The following is a 25024-nucleotide window of genomic DNA, read 5'->3' on the forward strand; positions in this document are numbered from 1 at the left end:
TATGTGTGTGTGTGTGTGTGTGTGTATGTTTGAGTAAAGAAGTATGTGTCTGTGTATTCGTTTGGACTGTATGTGTGTGTGTGTTTGAGTGTTGACCTGTGTATGTGTGGTCTCAACATCGGCAACACTCCGGGCGACAGGTGAAATGTTGCGTGAAATCTCCCTTTGTGGATCGAGCCCACTTTCCATCTGATTTTAAGTGTCCTTGTCCCTATATGTGTCTTTCCTTTCTGAGTCCCGCTTTGAAAGGAAAGCTTTTAGTCACCAAGCAGCAGAAGTGGACTACTGCATGCTTTCCTAGGGGGTCAAGGCAGGCGTACCCAAAAGGTGACATGACAAACAACGACTATACCTTACTGGAGACATGGCACTGGGATTTGAGGAGAGCTGTATACAGTAGTGGGGAACTCTCAAGTGTTGCCATTCCAGAGCCATGCATTGAGAGCTGAGTGTAGGAGGAACGGCTGAAACTCCCATGTGTGTTTCCTCCGTCCTTCTTTGTGTCTGGTGATGTGCAACTTCTGTACACTAATTGCAACCGTTGTTATTGAATAGTACTGTTATCTTATTGAGTTTCACTTGTGCCACAAATGAAGACGTAGCCGTGGGTCATTAGAGTGATCTAATAAGGGACGGCCGTCATCCTCCCTCTCCTAGGGTGGGGGTAATGAAATCTTCCTTCACCCCGGCCGCAACCTTGCGGCGTCCTACTGAGCACAGGCTCCTCGCTTTCTGCTCAGGATATCTTAGACTTCACAGGAATTAATTACAGTCTTGTGTCTCCGTTTCTTTTTGAGCGTTTTCCAACGCAATTACGGTATGCTCAGAATAATCAAGTTTACGTTTAAATGAATTTGACTTGGAGATGCACATTAAAAGTAATGTCATATAATAGGGGATGTGGATGTAATTGAATAAGATAGATTATACAGCTGTAATAGTTTCAATCTGGGAGGGAGACTACACTTTTGTCTCTAATCTAATTTGAAAATGCCGTTTTCAAATACCAGTCTAGGTTTACAGATAGCTACAAAATAGCACATGGGCAGAGTTAACCTTTTGTACGGCTGTTATTTTGTCTATCACTTTGAGTAAACAAATCCTAAACAGTCATAGTCAAATTCAGTTGAATCTACCTGGTGCGCTACAGAGGCAGTCATTGTACCCTGTGGTGTGAGGAAAACAATGGATTTTCCTTTGAAACTGCATGCATAGAGTTGAATGATAAACAGTCCATTCAGTGAGAGCCGTACTCAGTCCCTATTGAGGAATCATTATCATTCCATCATCATTATCAACTATTAACATAAATGCCACTTACTTTTTGTGACAGTAACCTAATAAGATATTCAAATATCGACTCTTTCCTAATGTCAGGCCTACTGGGTTTGTGTTTCCTTGTTCCCTCTAGAACGTTCCATTTGAAAAACACTTTTCTATCAAAGGAAGGCACACACATATTAATCAGAGGGTTGGAGCAGGCACAATGCCAATGCATTGAATAACATTCATAGATAGTAATTTGCTTGTATGGTCATCGTATTACAGACCATGTTATTATCACTTATGTAAAGGTTGGATGACTGACTGGACAGGACATAGACTAGACTTACTTGTACACATGATACATCTTTATAGCCTGGACAACAACATTGCAAGTAAAAAAGTCCACATAGATCGTTATATGTTGTGTCGGATCATCAGAGTGTATTGTGACTGTGCATTTGAAATGTAAATATCTCTGAGACAGGCAGTGACTCCAGGTTCAGAGTCAGGGGGCGTTAAGTTGTCAATCAAAACCTGTACAGTGATTAAGAGCCATCTCAGTCTTAATGAATGCAAATTGGCACATCTGCTGTGGTGGGCTAGCCGTCCAGACTCTTCAATTAGCATGATTGATCAATTATCCTCCACCCAGCAGTGCTACCAAAGATGGGTAGGAATATGCATGTTCTGAGGGAGTGAGAGAGGGAGGGAGAAGGAGAGAGGGGAAAACAGAGGAAGAGGGGGAGAGGGATGCGGGTAAGAGAATGAGAAAGAGAGAGAAGGGTTCAGAGAAAAGAGTGGGAGGAGAAAAATGAGAGAAAGTGAGAGAGAGAATCAAGACCCCAACCTTTTCTTGGAGCCCACAGTAATACATTTGTATCATATAGTTGTTTTCACTAAAACGATAGGGCCTTCAAATATAATTTGACAAGTTCAATTCAAATTATGGCAATTTCCTGCGTACATTTCTAGGTAATTATATGATATTTGTGAAAGGGAAATCTAAAGACCCCTGTGTTCTCTGGCTGTAAGAGGTAGGTCAGAGATCAGAGGGCCACTGTGAATAGCAGGAATAGCCAATAATTGTTGAATTATTGTGCACAAATGGACTGAGTAGGGCAATGGTTTTCATTGTGAATGAAGGTGAAAGGCATTGGCTGTATAATCACTCGAACGATTTGAGTGTAAATAGTTTCAAAAACACTTGCAAATTAGGATGTACCGTAAAGTACATTCAACTTTACTCTACATTCAACTCCCTCCTTGATTCATTAGTTATTTGTCTTAGCTTCAAGTTCATTTTGTATAGGCAGCTCCTTGTTGGCTCACACCAATATTGCAGAGCTACCTTGATGGCTGAGGCTTATCAAGTCAGCCCTGGGCCCTGGACATCAGAGCGTGTTTAGAAAGGAGTTCTGTGGAGCATCAGAGACAGATTGAGAACTGAGTGTTGTCTATCTCTAACTGTGACATACCAAGATACCGGGGACGGTCACATGACGCTCGGGCTGGTAAAGAGCAGACCTGTCACCACCCTTAGGCCTTCCTGCAGCTCCTGTGCCGTCTTGTCATGGTGGCTGAAGATGTTTGGATGAGTCTGTCCTCAAGGTGTATCAAATACTAAGGATATTTGGTGCTGGCTTCTTGGTTGCAACTTCCAAAGCATCTTTAAGGTCAGGGTAGGTAATGTTGTTGAAAAGCACTTTTTGACACAATTTGCTGAAACAAACTTCACATTCTGATAGCTACCAATACATCTAAAGGTTTGACAGTGAAATGAAATCAATCCAATAGCTGCGGGTGTCACAGGATTGTAATAAACACGACCAATCAGTAAGTTTGGACCGGCACCAGCAATTGGAAGGGCTACTTGTCTGTCTGCCTCCTGGCAGTATTCAGTCATTTGCTAAGTTTGCAATACTTGCCTATCCTGCCTTTAATAAGCAGTAATAAACAGGGATTGTACTGTTAGATGGTGACTGTGTCCCATGTGAGTGCTGGATCAGTATTAGAACTGGCATCACTCATGACCCATGCCACTTACAGCACCACACACTCTTAGTCACTGACTCCCCCATTTCTGGATAATTAACCAAGTTTGAAAGATCTGTCTAAAAGGGGTCAGGGGCCTAATTTATGTTTGATATGTACAGATGACAACCCAGAAGAAAATATTACATTTTAATTGGCGAGTGCTTAACTTAGCAACTTGACTTTGGGTTGGCCAACAGCCAGAATCCTTCTGCGATCCACTGGAGCCTTGTTTGACATTTGAGATGGCTAAAGGGTGGACACGGTCAGCTACATTGGCTCGTCTGTTTCAGGGGGCTGCGAGGGATATTCTAAAAGCCCACTTCTAGTGATTAAAATGTGTGTTTTACAATGCTGACTTTATATTCCGCCTCAGACAAATCCCATTGCAACAAGAGGACATTTTAAAGGCTTTTCTACATAAGAATAGTATGTCACTTTGCGCAAATTACTTTGACTTCGAAAAGCATCTGATTCCTGGACTGTATATACTGTGGTCTTCTTTCTCACACACCCATGTAGTGAAATCCTCTGTATTAATATTCCAACCAAACAATGATTACATTTGATTTTTTCTCCCATACTGTATGCTACACATAACCCTATGCCTTGACCAGCTCTTCTCAGGATGATCTCTGCTGGATATTTCCAACATCCTCCCACGGACAGTACTCCTGATACTCCAGCTAGACCCTCCTCACATTCTCGCTGGTGTGTAGCTATAGCAGCCATGATATTAGACATTTCTCTTAAGTTAATCAAATGTCAGTGCTGTTGACATAATATTATTGAAAGGTTGTTTTTTGAGGGCCTTTTAATATATGAGAAGTACTTTTTCAATCAGAATTCTCATATTCCAGCAGCAAAACAAATATGTACTTCTGGGCTCTTAAGCTTAACTAGAGTGACATTCATTTTTCCATTCATTTTCATAACATATGATGCCTCATTCCAATGTTAATTTCCTTAGAGAGGTTTCAGATGAGGACTGGTACAACAGTCATATTCATATATCTCTAATATTGATACCGTATTTCTTCGAATAAACGCTGCAGCGTTTATGAAATAACGTTCATTTTTGGTGCAGCGTTTATTCGAGGGCAGCGTCTATTCGAGGGCGGCGTTTAATTAGTTAGAGAGATTTCGTGAATTGTAGCTGCAGTGCAGCCATAGACAACTTTGTTGCTGGCATTGTGACAAATGAATCATGCAGCTAAAAACGCAGGTTTCATTTAGGCTACTACCGCTGACCTCCTTGTCTATTCTTTGTTTGTCTATGAGTGCGGCAACTCCCTTTCTCATTGGCTATCAATTAGGTATTCGTTGGTAATACAACTGTCTCAAATACAAGTGTTCTACATTGTGTAGAAACCTGAAGCAGCATGCCTAAACGTTCATACACGTTAGCTTTCAAACAGAAAGCTGTGCAGAAAGTTAAATACTGGGGTTGAATTTAACCAATTAAATAACCGTTTTCAGAGGGCGGCGTTTATTACACAACGTTCATTTTTGGTGCGGGCGGCGTTTATTCGAGGGCGGCATTTATTCGAAGAAATACGATACTTTATCTGGGATTCTACCTCTAGTGTTCTATGGATTTGTTGCCAAGTGAATCTGCTTGGCATCGGTTGGTAATTTTGCCAATGTATGTAACTGGTAGGTTTTGCAATTTGATTAACATCCATTGGCTACAGGGCATCCACTTTAGAACTTCAGTATTGTCCACAGCTCAAAACACCCCCGAGCTACTGCTTGAGTGAATACAGGGGTCCAGTCCTAAACAGGTCTGAAACAGTGACACAGATGTTTGGCTCAGCCACAAGGATTGTTCCTTATTAATTCACTATAAACACTACTTCAACCAGTTACGCTACTGAAAATCTATGTCTTCGATAGCACAGGTAGGCAGTGTTTATACTGAGGAGTGAGTTTATCTAGTTCAACTCAACACACATTACACACATTATGCTCGACACATAGTTTCACTTCCATGCAAGACAACCTGTTATGGTACTGACAAAACAGATACTGACATAACTTCATATAATATCTAGTTGACTTTTTCAATGTACATTTACTGTTGTGTGTATTGTATGTTTTTTTTGTCCTTTTTCTGAGGAAGCCACTTTTGTTCAGTTTAACAGTGCCATTACCTGTTCCATATGCCAAGGTGCGGTACTGTAAATACAGTGTATAGACACCTTTATTTGTCACAGTGAGTGCAGCTGTATTAATGGTGTTGGTCTCCTGCTGGTTTTTTAAGTGCCCCTCTTTATAGGACAAGGACTCATTTTCCTCTGGGCTTTCACTGCAAAAAGGGTCACACTTCCCTTTGGAGTTTTTGATTTCATTGAAAGCAAGTAATTTGGATCTTTGAGAGAGCATTATATTCCTGTCCTGTATGGTTTTATTCAAGATGAGAATTTACCAGAACAGTTTATTCCTATTCCTGCTGGCTGCGTTGCTATGGAAACACATGTTAGTCTTTAGTGCATAACAGAGAACAGTGAGATATTCCATTGGTGATCAGAAACAGAGTAGCCAATGCATTTAATTACTTTTGATAGTAGGCTGTGCTACAAGATGCTATGTGTGTACAAGTGAACATCCGAAACCTGATGATGTAGCCTCCTTGACCTATTTGTGTGTTCATTGCATCCATCCGCTGTCCTCTGACAAAGGCTCTACACTCTTGAGTGTAATGCTTGTTACCAGGTTACAGAGATTTGGAGAAATTCTGTTTTTCTGACTGTCATGCTTCATTGACGTCAGGGCTTTTTGTTCCATTCTTCCCTCACCAAATACATATTTTTTTCCTTTTAATACTGTCTTTGGAGAGGATGAGAAAAAACAACAACATAAACAACCAAAGATGTGAGGTTGGGGTAGTCTCTTGTAAACACTAGTCTCCAGTGACACTAATGAGACATGCTCTAGTCTCAAGTGCTTGAGCACTGCACTCAGCTTCGTATAGTTCAGATAACACATTCACAAAGAAGATGACACATAATACACTTTTATTTTTTTACTTAATAGAAAATGACGTTATCAGTTTTGGACCATCGCGTTCGACAGAATTATCTTGCCATCGTCTGTCACTCATGCATATATAAACAGCAGGTTTGCCTGTAAATTAAATGCACATCCATTAACACTGAATGTACTGTATGAGTTTTTAGAACTTGAAATGACATCCATTGAAACAAGTTTGTATTTGTCACAGTAAGTTCACTTTAAAAAGTCACTACAATTCCACCAACCTTCCCCACTTCTCAATTTGCCATTGAAGTTGATCTCCAGTCAGCAAAACTAATCTAATTAGGTAATTCAATGGTACTGTGGATTGGAAAAAAATCTCAACACTCAAATACATGATTAAATGAATTAATTGTGAGACCTACACTAGAAAAAGCTTCTGCTGAAGTGGAAATCCACTTTACTCCGTAATTAATTGTTCTGGACCGTGGTCTTGTATCTCAACTGTGAACATCTCAGCACCTTACCAGACACATGGCATAAAGACTGCATAAATGCAGAAAATAGGTCAGACATGAACTGGCCTAATTTGGTTAAAACTGGTCACACTACAGCAGCGCGCTTGCCCAACCTGTGCCTGTTATGAAGGAGCGTTGTCCATGTACGAGCGACCACAACAACCTTCTGGGCTGGGTAGAACAATGACCGTGGTTATGTTCAGGGCCCAACCGTAAGCCCAGCCCCATGTTCTCTGCTGACCTTGTGGTCCCCCACCGCTGAAATAAGGCGCCGCAATCATGCACAGCGGTCTCTCTGTGTTAGCTCGCCCTGTGCAACAATGAGCTTGCCCTTGTGTCCCCCCCCCCACCCCCCTCCCTCCACCCTGGGGCGAGGACAGAGCAGGGAGAGTTGGAGGGAGGAGGAGGTGGGAGGGGGGGTTAAGGGGTTAGTTGGCAGCATGCCACCCTCCCCTGCCCAGCGAGAGAGGGCTGGCATGCCTCAGATTGATGAGGGCAGGTCTGAGGTCTGGGTATAGAGTGTTGCAGAACAGACGTCCTGCTGGCACATCCTGCCCTCTCTGCCGCCCAGCCCCGGCCCTCCGCGCTCGCCTTATCGGAACTCCTAATTGTCCTTATGAATATTTTAGAGGCAGGCAGGAATGGGAGTTGGGGGCGGGGGGTATGGTTTCAAGGGCCCTGACAGCTAATGATCCACTCAGTGGGCCTAGAGAGAGAGCAAAGGAGAGGGAGGGGGGAAAGGAGAGAGAGAGAGAGAGATGGGACGTGATTTCATAGTTCCACTGTGTCATTTTCTGTATGTACATATTTAACTTCATTAAGGAGCCATATCTACAGTGTATTGTTATGTATGCATGGCACATTGCACCGGTGCTGTTTCGGAAGAGCCATTAAGAGAAGGGGCGCACATGCATCACTGTGTTCCCATTCTCTGAAAACATCTGCAGATGATGATGACTTTGAGATGCCTTCATCCTCAATTTGTACTTCAATTCCCACTTGGCAAAACTGTCTGGAAATATCCAGTCCACTGATTGAGTGTTCTCTTTGACTGCGGCAACTAATAGCTTTGTCACATTACATCCCTCATTCAGCCCAGTCTCTAAGCAGAGCAGCTGTCTCTCCGAGGAAAGGCAATGCACTGGCATCTTACTTGATAATGTGAACAGGCTATATTTATCAAAGTGACAATCTAGTCGGTCAACCACAGGTAATTCTCTGAAGTACTGTATAATGAGCTGGGGGTAAGATAGACGCTTGGACTGTCATGGCTGTGTCCTTTAAACCAATGCAGACCAGATCACGTTCAGAACCATGGTTCTGTTTCCTTTGTAGTCATGTTGGTCTGGTCATTATCCCAGGCCTGTACTGGGGGATTCACACTGTCTATTGTTTTGGCACCAGCTGCACCAAGAAGCTAACGACACAACAGACTGTAGACAGACGGTTGGCTGGAGACTTTGCTCCCGCTGTTCCACTTCCTGTCTGCCGAGGAAGCTAGACCATGGGCCGAGCCAACGGAAGGACACGCGCATTAGGTCATATCCTCTGATCAGCTTCAATGCTGATGTGAAACGGTCATGAGATCACACCAGATCCATCTGGAACCCACAGCAAAGTCCTGTATCTCTCCCTATAGCCCTAAAGTCAGGAATGTGGGATTTTGTAGTGAAAACGAGTGGAAGCCAGTGGAGGGTTTGTGACATGGAAACAGATGCCTGGTGATAATGAACAACCAGCAGACACTTTCATTCCCCTCAAGTTGAAACTGCAGCACCACAGGGAAAAGGGAACATGGGTTCCGTGAAAGACTCTTAAGATGTTATATAAGAGCCGAACTCACTCCTGAGAAGATAAAAAGCCTTGCTATCAGCCTCCTCACCATGCAGATTTCAAGTGCCTTTGCACAAAAAAAAGGTACTTTGATAAGCACATTAGATGGAACAGTACAAACATAATGGTTATGTCACAAGGATTAGAGCGCTACCTTTCTTAGTGTGGCATCATTCACGAGGGCTAACTGGCTGCCCTGTGGAGTTGGGAGGTATGGACAGGACCGGCCTCGAGCACCAATCGATGCCGTACAGTATGCATGCCTTAGGTGTGCCTGCTTGGGTGTATGTCTAATGTACTGTACTTGTGTCAACCAATAATTGGTGTAAATATGGTTGTTGAAATAAACTGAAGGAGAATGTGTGTTTCTTACATTTTATATTTATGAATTTAGCAGACGCTTTTATCCAAAGCGACCTCCAAGAGAGAGATTTACAAAAGTGCATAGCTCATTACACATAACAACGAGATAGCCCCAAACATTGTGGTAACCAAACATAAAGCATACATTGTGAAAACCAAGTCCCAAAGGGAAAAACCATAAGAGCATGTAGTTAGACAAGTTACAATTAAACAGCATGAACCTCAAAAATGCAAGAGTGTACCTGTGGAAAAAGCCAGCAACAATAATATATTACACAGCGAGTACAATCATTTAAAGTCAGTTACAGATAACCAACAAGAGCAACAAGTCTCTCAATAAGTGTCATTGTGATCCTGGAGGAAACTAACATCAGGTCCAGCCAACTATTCCTAAGTACCGTTGTACTCCCGGAACAAGTGCGTCTTGAGCCTTTTCTTGAAGGTGGGGAGACAGTCAGTGCCTCTGATGGAGATGGGGAGTTGATTCCACCATTGGGGGGTCAGACAAGAGAAGAGCTTGTGTTGAGAGCGGGCGCTCTTGAGCGGTGGGACCACCAGACGGTTGTCAGAAGAAGACCGTAGGTGGCGGGGGGGGGGGTGGGGGGGGGGGGTGGGGGGGGCGTAAGGCTGGAGGAGAGACTTGATGTAGTCGGGTGCAGTCCCGTTCACCGCTCGGAAGGTCAGTACCAGGGTCTTGGATCTGATACGGGCCGTGATGGGAAGCCAGTGGAGGGAGATGAGGAGCACTTCTTCTTGCACTCCTGCTCTCAGATGCTGTTTAAAGAACAGTAGCTTTCTTCCCATTGTGACATCACACGCAGCAGAATAAATGATGGTCTAGCTTGCCTTCCTTTTCAAGCCATATCTACAATCACTTCACATGTTGCTGTTTTTGCAGTGCATCACATAGTAGGCCTACTGTATAAGTTAAAAACAGAAAGCCCTTGACACAAGAGTGGGGTGCGCATGGGAGTGAAAGGCTGTTCTGAGGTACACAGGGCAGTATATTACCCATTTCACTCAAAGTGCTTCACAAGGAACAGGTACAGTAGTGTACGTAGGTGGTTTACGCAAGAACAGCGGCTCCATGTTATTTTTAACCAGTGTGGTTGGGTTCATGTTCATTTAGAATGAAAATGTGTCAAACTAAAAACTATTCCAAATTACATTTTGGGTCAAACTATTAAACTCTGTGTGCCTTTCATGTTTATGGTCTTAGATGAGAATATTGTTGTTGTTTTTTTCCCAACTGGTATTGAAATCTAGCTGGCATTGATAGCTCTACAAACACACACACACACACACACTTTGATGCCTTGGTTTGATGTCAGACACTCACACTCCTCATTTTGCCTGTTATGCCAAACTTCTATCAATACAGGTCTGGATGGCTGTGAGAAAATAGTATCTGGCCTTGCTTCCACTAATCTCAGTGAGCCTTTCAGGGCCTTGTGAATAGATTACACAAGTTCCCTCGTCACTCCTCTCCACAGCCCTTATAACACACAGTACTCCCCTGGAAATGTTGTTGAAAGCACTACTGTATTCACTGTTGTCTGCCTGCGCCATCTTCCAGAAACAAACAGCTACACTTCACTTTTGAATGCTACTTTGAAATCCGTCCAAAGCATTTCTTCAATCTGAAAAATAACACATTTTGTTTAGGTGGCAATGAATGAATTCTAGTTGGCTACGTTTTCTAGGTCACAGAGTCTCTGGGGGGCCAGGGGTCGTAGCCTTCAGGCCTCCCCCTGGCCCCTTCTAAGGCCATGTCAACATGACGCTCCCTCTGATTGGTCAGGCTGGGATGCCGAGGCCTGGCAGGTGTCTGGGAGAGGGACACCTGTTTGGCCATGTGCTGATTTAGTGATCCATTTACCGGGAGCAGTGGACAGACTCTGTGGGACATTCGAAGCATGCCAAGTCATTTAAGAAGGAATTATGGACGTGCTGTGCTGTCCCAGACCTCCACTCTGGAACCAACACGTCGGACACAGAACCAGCCAGGCAGTGTTCACTTCTCACAGAACCAGCCAGGCAGTGATCACTTCTCACAGAACCAGCCAGGCAGTGTTGGGAAGCCACACATTTTTTAGCCCATGTTCCGCTTTTCATAGAATGAACTGGTTGTTGAGCAAAGTGTTATCCAGTCTGGGTGAAAGGGTGCCCCATGGTTTGTGGAAAGGGCGGTGGTGTGCCTCTCTGGAAGTTTCCAGCCAGACCCTCCCTGACTGTCCAGAGAGGGTGTGTGTGGCTGGGAGCAGACTGGCCAAGCTGGTAGTCAGAGTTCCTGGGCCCTGCCCTCCTCACACCACCATGCTCAGCCAGCCCAACCAAACTATTCCCCTAATGAGCAGGTTGGAACTTTAATTTGCAGCTCCCAATCAGATGTGTGGCAGTCTGGCGGAGAACCTGCATAGTTTCCTTGGTAAATACAGGCCTTTCAGAACTGTAACTAGAGAGGGCTAGAGTTGTTCAGTAAACAGGAAGCAAACCAGGAAGGCGTTTTCTTCGAATAAGAAGAATGTCTGAACTTCACACACCACACCAAGCAGGAGTCAATCTGAATGTCTGCGCATTTGTGTACCATCATTGTCCTTGAGAGTTTATGGAAATATCCAACAAACTGAGTGCCTTTCAGAGAACTAAGGCTATGTTTACATAACGTTAAACCCTTACCATACATGCAGAAGTATTTAGTGACATGTATGGTATAGTAAACAATGGTTAAATTGAGGTTTACTACATTTACTAGGGCAGTAAACTGAGCCATTGTGGATATACTGTACCTTTCAGTCAGAAAACAATCAGCTTGTTCATACTGGTAGCCTGTTACTGTTAGTCTCCCAAATCTGAGCTAATTAGAGTTTTAGGGGCTGTGTGTGATACTGAGCTGTAGGCTGTGTGAGCCTCATTGTCAGATAGAGATCAGAATGAACCCCAGTGTACTGTCAGACAACTGTCAGTGAGCACCAGCTGCTGAACACACACACACACATGCATGGGCACACGCGTGCACGCGCGCACACACACCCAGACACACATGTTGTCTCCACCTCCAGGGTGATGGAGACAGGGGCTGAGACTAAGGGCTCATTAGTGTGTGTAGGCCCCTCTTCTATCCGCTAGCCTATGGCCCCTGCATCCATAGATGTCAGTGACCTTTCTGTAGACGGGGGCCAGAGGAACAGACCACAGACAGGGAAGGGCACAAGTTTAGACCTGCAGCATCCTGATAGGGGAACCTAGAGAGCCCACATATAAATCATATTTGATGTGCGCCGGACTGATATCACATGCTGTCAGTCAGGCTTGTTAACACTGTCATTCAGACCTTTAATGATGTTCCACACAACAGCATTTTTTATTTGGCTCGCTTCTCAGGTGGAGGCTTTTGGAAGAGCTAAAAAAATAAATAAAGGACTTCTTCTCTATCGCCACACACCACAGTGTGTGCTCTTTGCTCTTACAATAATCGTTCTATTTCATGCTCTAATAAGCGCTTTTTACCGCGTGTGATAATCCATTTTATTTCCTACATTACTTAACTTTGATAAGATCCCCTGAGTGGCAACCATGCTGAATGGAAGCCTGGAACATTTTAAACTGCTGCTCTGTGCTATCCTCTTATGGTGGGGTGTCTTCCAGCTTGGTGGATTATGATAACTGAAAGATAATTCAGTATGCATCGGAACACACACATGCATTGAGAGAGCAGGAGGAGAATAGAGAAAGGGGGTGGGGGTGGTGAGATAGAGGACAATATTTAGTTTCTCCTGTGCTGAAGCATTCTGAAGGATAAAAGGATAAGGAAAGACGGCTTCATTTCTTCCACAAACATACTGTTCTGTGTCTTTGCCCACCGTGCACCTTTCACTTGAAATGTTATGATTGTAATGTCAATTGCCAATTATTATTATCATCATGCAAATGACTCCTAATTATGATAAATTATGATTACATACAGTAATGACCTGGTATATTTCCCTTGGTCCTTTGTGTCATGTTACTAACATTTTTACATGTGTATCATGTTTTAAAGTATGGTTTCTTTGCACTTATTTTAAGCTAAGACAAAAACAATTATATTAAGCTAAGACAAAAATGTATGCTGTATCTGTGAATTGTGCAATTTTATTTCAGAAATTAAGAACCAAAGGCCATAATGACTGTGCCAGTCCTGATCCTGATGACTGTTTTGGGCACAGCCCCCTCATGGACGACCGTTTCGGCAAACTAAGCGAAGAGAGTGATTTAATGTACAAGCGCTGTGGTGTAAGTACTTTATCTCCTCCCTGCCTTTTTGTGTTGATTTCTGTCTTTATGTTGATGTCCACTACAGGCGCTAAACAAGAAAGAACACAGAGGCTGTGATAGCCCGGACCCCGATGCCTCATATGTCCTCACTCCTCACACAGAAGAAAAGTATAAAAAAATTAATGAGGAGTTTGATAATATGATGAGAAATCATAAAATCGTAAGTAAATGCAATGTTTCTGCTTGGCTTTGTGGCACGAAGGATTTTCACCCTTGATTTGACTTTTTTACCCTTGTTTTTTGTTATCCCACCCTGCAATTTCTTTTCTCTACTTTAAAACAAACATGTACTACTCAAAGCATAACCCTTTTCTGCGCATTTGAAGTGTTTCGTTTTTGTTTATTCACTCCAACCTTTATTGACACACGCTGATAAGATCACAAAATGATTAAAGGTGGAACCTTTTCAGGACTTGAGGAAATAGAAATATTTTCTGAGGAATCTGAAACAAACCGAAGGATACATTTAAAGAAAAGAGAGGCACAGATAGATGCAGAAAAGCTGAGGGAAAAAAGTAATAATGTAGCTTTAGTGATTTGTGTTTTTTCTTCGTTTTTTTCTCTCCAAAAACCCAATTCTGCCTCAAGCAGATTGCAAAATTGTATATATATATTTTATTTCATTACGTTATTTTCAAAAAGCTTGGAGTATGTGATGGGGGAAGGGATCTATTCCAGTATATGGTGTATCTCCTCCCCTCCCCCGTCTCTCTCTCGGTTCTCTCCTAGTTGTCCCCTCCCTGATGGGCTCACTTGTGGTCTTCCCCTCATCTCCGGGCCAAGATCAGTGAAATCTTATTCTGTATTCCCCCCCCCTCTCCATCTTAATGGCATATGACCTGGAGGTGGTTAGAAGCATCTAGAGCTACATTAGACAATTGTGATCTTATTGCGAGTGAAAACCACAGACTTCTGCAAGAGTGTTGTGTTTTTTAAACTGTTTTTTTTTTCAGTATCTGATTCTGACATGGAGAGCTCCACTGTTTGCCATTAACAAACTAATGACATCACTAACTGTCTCACTGGACACTGTGAATGGAGGAAGTTCTTCTCACCTGTAACTGCCACTCAGTCACTGGACAGTCAGCACTGCACAGGCACAGACCCAGAGCAAAGTCTGATACCCTGTAGAACTGAACTCAAAGATGCATTCAGTGAATGATTCATGAAGAAAATTAAATTACATTCAGCTGTGATGACTATTGCAGTGCTGACTGGTTTTCTGGCACAATTTCATTTTACAATGGGCATGCTGTTTGAATACTATCTACTATTTGTTTTGAGTGAAAATATTTTCATTTGAATTCATTTACTGTAATATATTGGTTTAAAAACGATGTGTAATGTGTGCTATGAGTTCTCCAGATGCATCTTCACTCCCTGTATAATATGACATAAAGGTTTCCATGAATTGTAATGCCTTGAAATCGTACTTCTTCCATTGTCTAGTATCCTCGTCCGTTCCCCCATGCCACAAGGAACCTGCTGCCTAAGAGACAGCCTTGATCCTGATCCTGTGAGCAGGGATCTGCTGAGCAGCAGACCACCATGGAGACATCTCTGTTAACCATGCCGCCATGCCTGTTCCACCGTTCCAGTTTCAGCTGTGCCACCCCACCCCTCCCCCCCCCAACCCCCCGTGATCCTCCAGCCTGCGTCAGGCCTTTGATTCTCTGCGTGTGTGTGTGTCTGCCCCCCTCTGCAGCCCGCAGCGTTGCCCCAGCAGAACTTCTCCATGCACGTGGCAGTGCCAGTCTCCAACCACAACGCCATGGCCTACCAACACGGGGGCCCGCTGAGCACCCAGGCCCTGGCAGCAGGCACCGCCTCACTGAGCGACAGTGGGATGCTGTCCCCTCCCCAGGCCTCCCTGCACAGGAACGTGGGGTCCAGCGGGGGGCCGCAGAGACCCCCCAGCGCAGGCAATGCAGGTCAGTGGAAGCCACCCTCATCTTATCTCTTCACTTTTCAGATTGTTTTGTGGTCATTTTAGCACCACGATAAGGTTGTTTCCTTCAGGTATACAGTACCAACTAACCCAGAGTAGTGCCACTGTGTTGCCATTTACAAAATAGGCTTGAGCAACAAAGATGTGGTCATCATAATTCAGACATCATTAAAGACAGCTGCATCAGTGTTTCCCCTTGACTATCCACCATCCATCCAGTCACACCCCTACTAACACTATCCCACTGCCACTGAAACACGTTAGCTTCAGATAAGCTCTATGTATTTATCTACGCTGCTGTAACTATTCATTTGTAGTACTAATCATGTGAACTGGACCAACCAAATAACCAAAAATATCTTAAAATGGGACACTGGCATTGTGTGCTCTGGGCCATTCCTTGAAAACAATGTATTGGGTGGCTAAACAAAGCGAAGAGAACATAAATGTCAACTCTGCCAACAAAATAAACAGAATGATTTCCCACTCAGCATTGCTTCCCATGGCTGTCCAGACAGAGTGGACACTAGATGGACTAGATGGATTAGAAATAATCTTGTTCCCAGTTTGACGCCCTGTCCTTTTTATTTGCGTTTGTTCCTAGAAACAGCCTTTGTGTCCTTCTTGCCACCTCCCTCATTTGACGGAGCTCTCACATATCTATCCTGGCCGAAGGATGCAGATGGTTAGTTCTATCACTGTGTGTGCACATCTCATTAGGTCTTATGTTGGCTACCCCAGACCTCTCAGTATCAAACGGCGTGGGCCCCTGCCCAGAGGGTAAGTTCCCCAGTCTGGGGAAACCTTGGCTGTTTTCAGGCCTCGTCACCCTCAGTAGCCCTGCCACCCTTGGCACAGTTTGCTGGGCTGGATGCCTGTGTTTCATGAGACATGGTCAGACACTAGCGGTTGTCACTTAAGCTGATAATTACTAGTCAAAGTCACACTTCATTGCATGCGAAGGCGGGATTGACGTGCAGGCACTTGTCTAAACAGCTGGGAGATTTGGTTGGACGGCAACGCCCGTGGTCATCAACGCATATTGAAGTGGGGGTGAACCTTTAGGCGTTTTTCCTATGTCCAAAGTAAGCTGGCTCTGGATTTCCACAATATTAAGGAATCGGGTCAGCCATTGGAGCCTGTGTAAATGCCATCACTCTGCTCTCTCAGCGTCAACATGGCAGGTACTGAAAGGGTTAACAGCTGGCCAGTGTTGACGCAGCGGATTGGCTCTGGCAGGTAAACAAACACAGGGTTTCTGGCACCTCCATCTCTCCCTTACTGCCTCCTCCAGTTTCTTTCCCTCTATTGACAGGTGCATCTGTGTAACCCGGGCCCACAGAAGCCCATATAAGGCTGGAGAGGGCAGGCGACATGCCCAGGGCAGCAGAGCCCTGGAGGTATTCCGTCCATGACATCCCTCCAAGTCCTGTGTGCACAATGACCAGACAGCCTGTCATGGCTGCAGTGTCAGAGTCAGAGGCAGGTGGAGCCTTTTTCCTTGCCAGGGCCTCATCGATATCGTGAAGCAGGGCAATTAGCATTGCTTCTGTATTTTCAATCACAAATAAAACCATTGCACCTAATGGAGCGTACTTAAGTTGTTTCCCACCCCCAAATTAAGTGACACGAGTTCCGCTACGTTGGTTGTGCTGACCTGGTAAGCGGCAGGTATGATGTGCAGAGGGTGTGGGTGGTGCAGATTTGAGTGCCATGCCAGGGGGTGTCAGGACTTGGCACATGGCCGGGAGGCTGCAGCTGTTGTTTGTACCACCAGGGTGGAACACCAGAGGCTTCTGGGAGAGAGAAGCACTCTGCTGTCATATGACCATTCTTGACATAGCATGGATTAGAGCAGGCAGGAGGAACTCTCCCTCACGGAACTCACTCTCTTTTTCCCCCTGGTAGCATGCATAGATATCACAGCTGAGAGGCTTGCAAGCAGGGAGAATGTCCTGGGAATGTTGGCACTGATGCAATCTCTATATCCCCCTGAGAGACCGGTCCGATAAGACAGTGGCACTTTCTGGCAAAGTGTAAAATGTATCATGTTACCCTTGGTCTATGTTGTTTCTTATATGGTCAGAATAAGGCAAGAGCTTACTGCACCACAATCACTGCTAATCAGACATGATGGGTAAGGACGAGAAGATTAATGCCAAGTTAAAGCCATAATGTACTGCTGTAGTCATTGTAGCACATTGTCCCTGACACCCCACTGGGCTCAATAATTGTCTGGTCTGCAAGCAAATAAATGTAGTAGCAATGAGAGATTTCTTCAGCACTTAAATCTCAAACATGTTATCTGCAATTAGCCATCTGTTTTGGCTGGGATTCAAATACCTAGGGCATGACTCACATAATGACTGAAAGCTATCCTGATTTCCAGAATTATAGATGATATACTGTATGTAATTACAACTAATCTTGGATTTACAGTGTATTATTTACACCCAATTAGCAATCTGATGTGGAGGTCTTTTATAGTCTCACAATGCAGTGCATTGAGAATTCAAAACACAGAGTTCTTTGTACTGTATATCCATCCTTCACTGGGTTCCGAATTAATAATGAAAGTTTGTCAGAATATGAGGGATACAATAAGAGAGTTCTCTTTGTTATGTAACATGCCTGCACGCTAGGCAGCTTCCTTTATTAAGACTGGAGAGTTTCTCAAAGAGAAATTACAAAGCCTACTGGGATACCGACAGAATGCGTCCATCCTGATGTCTGAGGGTTCTTGTTGGACCTTGCAAATCGATTTTACGTATGTACTCTACCTTTTTCTTGAACACAACTCTTTACACTTGGAAGCCACTCGTCATTGAATATGTTTGGTGGTCTAGGAATAATAGAACGACCCTTGTCCCAGCCTCTCTCCCATGCCCATCTCAGGCTCCATTCTCTGTTCCCTGTGCCAAAACAATACCAAAGCAGTGTCTGAGCAGTTACTGTTCGGGCTCATTTTCTAGACCCTATAAATAGAATTTGCTCTCCTTTCCACTTAATCTATTAGAGGCCCCACGCTCTACAGCCATTAATCTTTTCTCATTCATGCATGCATATGTTCTGCACTGCTCTGGTGTTGGCCTAATGACACCCCGGCCAGCGTCAGCACTGTAGTTCTATGGAGAACCTGAGCGCTAGGCACAGTTTTGTCAACGGGGTTATTTGTCTCTTTTTGTCTCTACTTCAAATGAAAGCTAAACGATTGAGTAGTGAAGACAATACCTTATGTAATGTGGCTCCCAAGGCCATCGAAATTATTTAGGAACAATGAGTCTTTTTATATGCACAAACATGGAATCCAAACATCCTTTTACAAGCTCTGTGTTTACTCTGAGAATACTTTAATGTTAATGTTTGGTTGGATAGTTTCTGAATATGGAATGAAAAGTCTAGCATATGTATTGGAGAAAATTGTCTTCATGCTTTTCGACGTTATCTCCACTCAAACTTAACTGCGGACATATTTGTCCTGTTATGTAATGTCATCCATGTTTCTAAACAAATACTGAAATCTGCTACTGTACACATAGACCTTTTTCCCAACCATAATTTCGAGGCACAGTGTACTGTACTGCACTGCACATAATGTACAGTATTTCACATCAGCCTGTTGCTGTGGAGCACCACTGCCTGACGGCCATGTAAAATTAAGGTCACAGAGCTCTTCTTTTTCGCTAGGCCTAGTCTATGCCTCTATGCCCACACATTCTCGTTATTGCAACACCAGATTTTCAACTGATTACATGTAACTATATCATGGGGTTGAGATCATAATCAGAACGTTTTTTCGTTGCACCTTTTGCACGTGGAGTACAGTAGTCTAGGACTCTAAAGCCCACCAACCACACACACATGCACAAAGACACACTTCAAGATGTTCCTCATGGCAACCCATCCCCATCATGTGTTTCCTTTGTGCATTGTTTGACTTGTGTCAGCTCATATGAAGAAATCGCTGATTGAAATAATGGAATTCGTATAATGGGTTATTTACACAGACAAGAATAGCTTTCTCACCCAATGTTCTAAAGTAAAGCAACTATTCCAGGAAGACAGTTGCATTATCAACCGAATCATTAAACCAATAAGCTGCTGCCTTTTTCGTCCAGTGTGCTGTTTTGAGGGTCAAATGGTATTATTGCTAAATCTATACTCTTTGGATTTGCAGCAGTGAGTCCAGTGTAGCATAGGATCAAGAGAGAGCTGAGCGCAATGGAAGCTTGCGAGTGGTGTTGATTCAGCTGCGAGACACATTGTGGACCTCACAATTGTTTATTTGATCGTGTATTGTTGGGGTCCTTATCGGTAGTTAGATGGGGATTGTTCCTTTATTCAGCGATAGAGAGCCGTCTCGTTGTGCAGTGAGCTTGTGTTTCAATAGAACACAATAGGGCACTCGGTTACTTGTTGAAGTGTGACACTGATCTGTTGATGAAATACTAGATAGCATCGATTTTTCTTTCTTTTAGAGTGTTTTTGTTCATTATTTTTACCCACGTTCTATGCATTTTCAATTTTCTGATTTATGAGGGGCCTTAGCTGAATAACACTCTGAACAGTGAACTGCTGTACACTGTTGAATTTGTGTTTTGCTTTGCCACTGATTCCTAAGACTCAGACATATGAACATTGACACAGTGGTGATCTGACATCGAGGCCTGCAGCATGCCTGCACGACTTGGCATGCACTGACTGCTACTCACTGTATTTCTGCAAACTCTGAAACGGTTTCATCACCATGTCCTCTCTTCTCTCTCTTCCTGCTGCCTGCCACAGGAAATGACCCTGGGTGGGGGGTAACCTAGCATTATGACTCAGAGCTTTGTTAGCCTACCATGACTTACAGACAAGAAGAAAATGACATCTTACACATTCATGTAAAGCTGTGTGTACAATAGTTAGTTTGACAGGTTCTGCCGAAAATGTGTTTGCAAAAGTGCAATTGCTATCTGAGCACATACGTCAGTGTCAGCCGTTCAGATCTTAGAAACAGTCACACTACATTTGTTCAGTGAATTCCCAAACATCCCAACTGACTTTGATGTAATAATTTGCGCGGCGAATGAAAGGCTCATCAATTTTCAAATGGAGGTTTTATTTTTGTAAATGTGCAGGATAATTATCCCAGTCTATTAAAAGTGCCCAGAGGGTTAATAACACTTGACGTTGCTTGCCGTAGCGATCCAGGCAGTTTTCAAATGGGGCGTTGGAAGTTTGGCTGATGACTGCATGCTCTCCTGACAGCCTTGAGTGTCCCTGTGTGTCTGCAGGGAACGGCTTCATCAACCCCAGGGGATCCCCGGGACTCCTGGCCACGCCCAGCGGAAACGGTGTGGGCAAAGTCATGCCCACCAAGTCTCCACCGCCCCCTGGAGGGAACATGGGGATGGGCGGCCGCAAGCCAGACCTGAGGGTGGTTATTCCTCCATCCAGCAAGGGCATGATGCCTCCTCTGGTGAGTGCAGCCCCCGTCCCTCTGTTTCACAGGGGCAGAGCAGCTGAAGTGGGAAGCGTCAGAGAAAAATCTACTCCTGGGCGTCTCACAGGTTTGCTCAGCCCCGGCTCACGCACCCCCATGTTGTGTGCGTCGGTGGGAGTTCCACAGCATCCCCTGATGGTATCTCTGTGGTGTAGCGCGCATCGTTATTAGTGTTTTCACCGGGTGGAACACCTCAGTGTGTGTGTGTGTGTATGTGTGTGTGTGTTGTCTAAGGACCAGTATTTGTTCTCCTAGTGGAACTCATTTACAGTGTACACTACAGGTCTGATTTACTGCCATCAGCAGCAATCACAGAGAGGCGTGCTCATGCTACATTCGTGATCGCACACAGCAGTCTGTGGTGGGTGCCAAGAAGCCCCACAACACAGCTGACTAGCTCGACCAAATCTTAGAGGCCCAGGTGCCTCCACAGCTACTCAATTATTCATATTGAAATTAAAGGCCCTTTCTAATTATAATAATTAAGGTGCAAAGATCTCTGACCACGCTGAGCACCTGAGGCTACACTACATTGTCACGGTCGTAAATCACTGTGTGCAAAAAAAAGAAAGAAGAAGAAAGAAAGAAACAAAAATAGAAGGGAAGAATAGTTTCTAAGAACTTTGCCAACAATCTACCCTTTCCAAGTTGCAGTATTGCTCAGAGTGATGGTGTTCCCAGCAACTGGAGTTTCTCCAGGAAACGGAGGGCTTGTTTGGTAAATATACGGAGGATTACCTGGTGGTTACCTTCGATGTTCCCGTCACTATCCACACCTAGATTTGAAGTGTAAAGAACGCACGTTGCCATGCCAGCATTTTCAAAGTGCAGCTGCTGAATGCAAAGCAACAACTGAACTTTGCGTGAGGACAGAGCCATTTAGCGAGCTCTTAATGAAGAGCTAACTCGTGGGATTGTCTCTGCCGGGAGAGATCCAGCAATCCCTGGCATGTCAGGGTGCTGTGGCAGGGGGGAGGGCCTGCTCTGTCACTGTAGACTAACCCTTCCAGATGGGGAGAGTCAGCAGAGGGAGGGGGCAGCCTGTGGCAGGTCTGCAGACAGCCTGTCATTAGGCCATAATGGTATTAAATTAATCACATCTCTGTGTGACAGAGTGAGGATGAAGGCTTAATCAGGGGCCCAGAGTGTGAGCTAGATAATATCTTGTCGCCCTTGTCTTGTCTTTTTGCCGCTGTTGATTGAGTGTGGGTATTAAGACAGTCCTGGCCTCGGCCCGGTCTGTCCCACAGCACGGAGAAGATGGAAGACTGGATTCTAGTTGGACTCAAGCACACTGTTCTTCCGTGTAGGGCAAAACACCAGCAAGGAAAATGCTGAGAAAGGCATCGGTTTGTTCAGCCATTAGTGATAATGCCTCTCGCTGTTGTTTTTGAAAAGCTGACCTACATCTTAAGGCCTAATAGAGAGATTCACGGGCAGTACACAGCCACACATTAGGATCACAAGTGGGCTTTTGTTAGGTTAGTAACTGGACTAGCATATTGAACAAATTTAGCTTTAAAGTCAGTGAGCCATCTTCCAGAGGAATCCGCCTAGCCTTAGGACTAGTTATGTAATTGGATTGACTGAGTGCTGTATTGACGTGGCCTCAGTATGAGAGTTTAAGCACAGTTTTAATGGAAGGTGAAGTCCATGTCATACGGTGTCTTTGTGCCGCTTTAACGTCTTTATTAACTTAAGTGTGCTCCCTAATGGACTTCACAATTGACCTCTGTGACCCCCTTCTCCTTACTGTTCACAAGTTAAAGAGGCAATCGGTAAAAAACGATTGGTCGTCTTTTTAAAATAGCCCAAAGCCACCATCTGCAACAATGGCAGCAGTATTCACGTGGTGCTCAGAATTCAGATAAACACTACGTTCCACAAAAAGCCCTCCTGATTACACAACCACTTGAATCGATAGGGCACGAGTGTGACAAAGAGGGTTCACAGGACCTTAAGCAGCGGGAGCAGAGAGAGAATTTGTTCATGTGCGGTATTAGATGACGGCGGCTATAGAAGTCCTCCAGACCTTCCCTTGTAACCCTGCCTCTCTTCTTCTCTTCTGTTGAGAGCAGTCGGAGGAGGAGGAAATGGATTTGGTGAGTGCCGACGCTTCCCGAGGACAAATGACCGACTGAACATGCTTTCACTTTCATCCCAGCAAAACACATGCAAGGAAATAAATCAGTAATTCTGTAAAGGGGGTAAAGATTGTTCTAGAGCGGAATATGTCAAAAGATAGTCTTCTCCTGTGAGTCAGGAGGTGGAGGATATGGATAATGTTGGCTTGAAGGGAGGCTCCAGAAGAGTTGTGTTTGTCACTGCATGTTATGGGCTTGGCTTGTTGAAGATGCCTTAACCTGTTTGATTCACACCTATACACCTACGGGAACATTTGCAATGTCACTGGGGGCTTTACGTGTGTGTGCGTGTTGGTTTGTGACCATAAACATTACAGTACCAGACACCTTCAGTCCTCCAGATGGAGAAATATAAGTCTGCATTTGAAAGTAGTGTGACTGAGTTTAATACAGCTGGAAATTGGAAGTAACACTGACTCAAACACCCAGTTTTGAACTCTTTGGAATGAAGGAGATGACCACATTCGGAATGATGTGATTCTTGGTCTGATGTCATCTTTGAGGAAGGTGTGTTGTAGGAAGCGTCATAGAAGCCCATGGTGAGACTTCTGATCATGAGGTGTTGCCGAAAATGTGTCTGTCATCTCAGCTGGTGATAATGAGGCCAGACCTCTTTAGGAATTCAGTTATTTCCAAGTCATCTTACAGAAATCTATCATATTCTGCCAATATGATCTCTCTTTCCTTAAACAAAAATTGTCCTGCAATTATGGGTTAGAATTGTATGTGTAAATATAATGAAATCATCTTCAAATAAGCATGCACAGATATATTATAACCAACCAGACCAGTGAGTGTTTGGGTTTAATGTGATTGTGTACTAATCATTGTAGCTACTGTACACATTGTCTTTAGAGTCCAACCACGGCTAATCCTGTTGCATGAAGGCACTGTGTGCTTGGACAGCATGCCATTCACTGCACTGGACTTGTGTATGAAAATGAGCTCAACTCATCACTTATTTAGATTCACTACTTGCTTACATAACTCTATACTGTGCTAATCACTTTATCTACTATTTTCTTTTGCTATTTACGATGTGTTCAGGAGTAGTTGAATTGTGCTTGGCTTGGATGACATATTTGACAACCTGTATGACAAAACTTTTTTGGAACACCCTCATCTGTGGTCTGTATAAGACCATCAGTAATTGTGACACCTACAGTATAGTCCACCATTTGTATAATTGTATAATTTGTTTTAAAAAATCCACCTAATTAAATTACTTTTAGACTAAGATGATGTGCTATCTTTAATTGTCGAGCCATTTTTCTATTAGATTTTCTCTTATCTGTAGTCAGAGATGTGGCTAAATGAGTCATGAAGTTATAGCGCCACCTTATGGTAAAAACCTTTCATTCCAGTAGTTCCAACATTTCAATTGTCACTGAGATAATGTGCGATATTTACCTGAATCTACATTTTGATAAGATAATTGATTCATCCTGAACATGGAAAAAAAATCTATATCAGTAGTACTGTGTCAGGTTAAATTGTTCTATTGTCTTACAGGTTGCTGTGTCTACCGTTGGCTAAATCCTGCTGTTGTCTTCTTCTTCTTCTTGTAGAATACCCAGAGGATAAGCGGTTCCCAGACCACCCAGCCACTGGCTACCCCAGTGGTGTCTGTCACCACCCCCAGCCTGCCTCCTCAGGGCCTGGTCTACTCAGGCATGCCCACCTCCTACAACCCTGGTGAGTTTGTCCTCGCCTACTAGTAGCTAATCCCCTGGCAGGTCTGACACCCCTGCCTTCTCCTAGATTGCCAACACTCGCTGCTAGCTCCGGCCCTGTTCTCCTGTGCAGAGAGGTGTTGCTGTATGGGGGCCTCACCGGGCTCTATGTTGTTTTCACAGACTACTCCCTGAGCAGTGCAGACATCTCCTCCCTGCAGGGCTTTGGCTCTCCTGGGCTCTCCCTGGGCTCCATGTCGGCATGGCAACAACATCAACTGGGACAGGCAGCTCTCAGCTCTTTGGTGTGAGTAACACACTTGGACACACTCTGCAGTACTGTTCACAAAGACACCCACGTAGCTTACTGGACATATTCACATAGATCCGTGTACATAACCTGTCATGTACCACGCACAGGGTTTGTTTCCCTGTTTTTTTTAACCGTCACTCCGATGGCTTGATTC

The 25024-nt window shown here is 44.2% G+C and overlaps 1 protein-coding gene across 7 annotated transcripts in view; it reads left to right on the forward strand.

Moving 5' to 3' along the window:
- The window catches only part of mef2aa (myocyte enhancer factor 2aa), a 66641-nt gene that overhangs the window by 38068 nt on the left and 3549 nt on the right, over positions 1–25024 (forward strand). For 4 of the 7 annotated variants that reach the window (XM_067233886.1, XM_067233884.1, XM_067233885.1 and 1 more), the window contains 6 exons: positions 13330–13464; positions 15010–15235; positions 20532–20716; positions 22819–22842; positions 24453–24579; positions 24741–24864. In XM_067233886.1, the coding sequence (XP_067089987.1) occupies positions 13330–13464; positions 15010–15235; positions 20532–20716; positions 22819–22842; positions 24453–24579; positions 24741–24864 (821 nt within the window). Of the gene's footprint in view, positions 1–13130; positions 13263–13329; positions 13465–15009; positions 15236–20531; positions 20717–22818; positions 22843–24452; positions 24580–24740; positions 24865–25024 lie in introns of all 7 variants that reach the window. The other 3 variants (XM_067233888.1, XM_067233890.1, XM_067233889.1) reach the window with 3 other exon arrangements.

The sequence above is a fragment of the Osmerus mordax genome, chromosome 4, assembly GCF_038355195.1.
Source record: "Osmerus mordax isolate fOsmMor3 chromosome 4, fOsmMor3.pri, whole genome shotgun sequence".
Classification (NCBI taxonomy): domain Eukaryota; kingdom Metazoa; phylum Chordata; class Actinopteri; order Osmeriformes; family Osmeridae; genus Osmerus; species Osmerus mordax.